We start from the raw sequence: 1,955 nt of genomic DNA, 5'->3' as shown, positions 1-1,955 counted from the left end.
ACATGAAACACTTGATCTTCAAACCAGCCTGAAAAAAAAAAAAGTAAGTAGCAAATCACTTTCATTTGTCCAATCCTCCTCCTTGTTTGAAAGGACAAAAACTGTGTTATACAAATCAATAATGCTAAGCTATATATATTCTCATGCCCTGTGAAGCAACTACAGAAGTTGCCCATGCACTGAGCCACATAACTTTTGATGTATAGCTAGTCTAAATTCTATAAATAAAAGTTCATTAACTAGAAATAGATTCGAAAGTAAAACCTTTCATTTTTAATTCCACAGTACATGTTAGAGTATAGAAAGTACATGTATTAGGAAATGTTTCATTTTATGGCCCTATATAAATCTAAGGTTTTATTCAACTTTATTGAGATATAATTCACATACTAGGCAATTCACCCACCCAGTGGTTTTTAGTATATTTACAGGTTGTGTAGCCACCACCATGATCTAATTTCAGAACATTTTCATCACCTTAAAAAGGCTTCTATTAGCCTATTTGCAGTCTAAGAGTTATTTTATGTCATTATCAAAAACATGTTCTCATAATCAGTGTTATTCCAGATTCTATCATGTTAACATATTTAATCCAATGTAAAAATGGTTTTAGTGTAGAACAATAAGGAGGACAGGAAAAAGTATACTGACTTACCTTCTGCTAAGACAAAGCACGCCTCTGTGTATAACCCGCTATGGAACTGGTAAACAGCAGTTAAGGAAAATAATTCTGTTTCTATGCTTGAGGTAGTGATCCAAGTCAACAGACATTTTGAGCCCAACAGAACTTCTAAATAATAATTCAAAGACTTCCCATTTGAAATATAGCTTAGATTATAGCTTTAAAAATTTTGGGTTTAAATGTCCCCATGTTTAATTCTAAGATGTAGGTTGGTAATACTGACAGTTTGGGTCATTCTTACCATGTTACAAACATCCTCAGTGGTTTCTCTGGATTCTCCAAAATAAGGGGGAATTAAAGTTGTTATGTCTCTGTTTAGGATTATGTCTTTATATTCCTACTCCACCAACATATGGAAGTTACACTGGGAACCCAAATAGGTAAATTTGAGAATAATATATAATCAATTTCCCCAATTCATGTAACACAGATTTTAAAAAATAAATTAAGTGAAGGATATAGCTTTACTAAGATCTAGTTGTACCGTTCCAGTAGGATCTTCCAGAAAAAATTTTCCCTAAAAAAAAAATACATACTCACATTTATATGAAAATAAATACTAAGACACAAAAATTAAACTACCGACAAGACTGATAATAGAACACAGTAGAGAGAATAGTGGATTTCAGAAATCAGCTATTATTTCTAGTCCAGGGTCTTTCATTTACTAGCCTGGTCACCTCAGACTAATGACTTAATTGAGACTCAGACTCCTCAGAGGTAGCCTAGGGAATGACTTGCAAAACATAGGACAATACGAGGGACACCAGTAAGCTCCCATAAAGAGGGCCTCACCAGGTCCTTCTAAGAAAGCCAACAGTGTGTCCAAGAGACCAGGATGTAGTCTGCAGCTTGCTTGTTCAGAAACCCAGTACTCTCAGTTCAGCCAGAAGTCACTGTGGGCCTAATTTAAGGCTATACAAACTGGACTCCCACACAAGTCACTCCTTCCTGATGTCTACTCAGGAAACCAAACACAGACCAAAAGTATTGGTGACTGAGCTGCATCTTCAATGAAGAATACATTCCTGTACACTCTGTAGAAATACTCTATGTAACCAACAGTTCATCAACCCAGGGCAGAAAATAAAAGTCTGATGCTTATTAAGTTTAACTTACCTCTTTTAACTGGGTTATCATTCCAAGAATAATCACATCTCCAATTTTGGTTGTACTACCCAATAAGGTTTCTATTGTTTTCAGCTAAAATAAAACAAAATAAATTCTTATTTATTTTAGAGACACAGTCTTTCTATGCTGCTACGTTACCCAG

The 1,955-nt window shown here is 34.8% G+C and overlaps 1 protein-coding gene across 1 annotated transcript in view; it reads right to left on the bottom strand.

The window, feature by feature from the left end:
* Positions 1-1,955, bottom strand: part of POLE2 (polymerase (DNA directed), epsilon 2, accessory subunit) — a 32,810-nt gene that overhangs the window by 16,273 nt on the left and 14,582 nt on the right. The window contains exons 7-10 of the mRNA XM_012663755.1: positions 1,802-1,885; positions 1,143-1,199; positions 656-704; positions 3-28 (exon numbers count right to left, since the gene is read on the bottom strand). Of these exons, the coding sequence (XP_012519209.1) occupies positions 3-28; positions 656-704; positions 1,143-1,199; positions 1,802-1,885 (216 nt within the window). The remainder of the gene's footprint in view (positions 1-2; positions 29-655; positions 705-1,142; positions 1,200-1,801; positions 1,886-1,955) is intronic.

Source organism: Propithecus coquereli, unplaced genomic scaffold, assembly GCF_000956105.1.
Source record: "Propithecus coquereli isolate 6110/MARCELLA unplaced genomic scaffold, Pcoq_1.0 Scaffold83, whole genome shotgun sequence".
Taxonomy (NCBI): Eukaryota; Metazoa; Chordata; class Mammalia; order Primates; family Indriidae; genus Propithecus; species Propithecus coquereli.
Note: the sequence above shows the minus strand (reverse complement) of the source record. Positions and strands in the feature narration are given on the sequence as shown.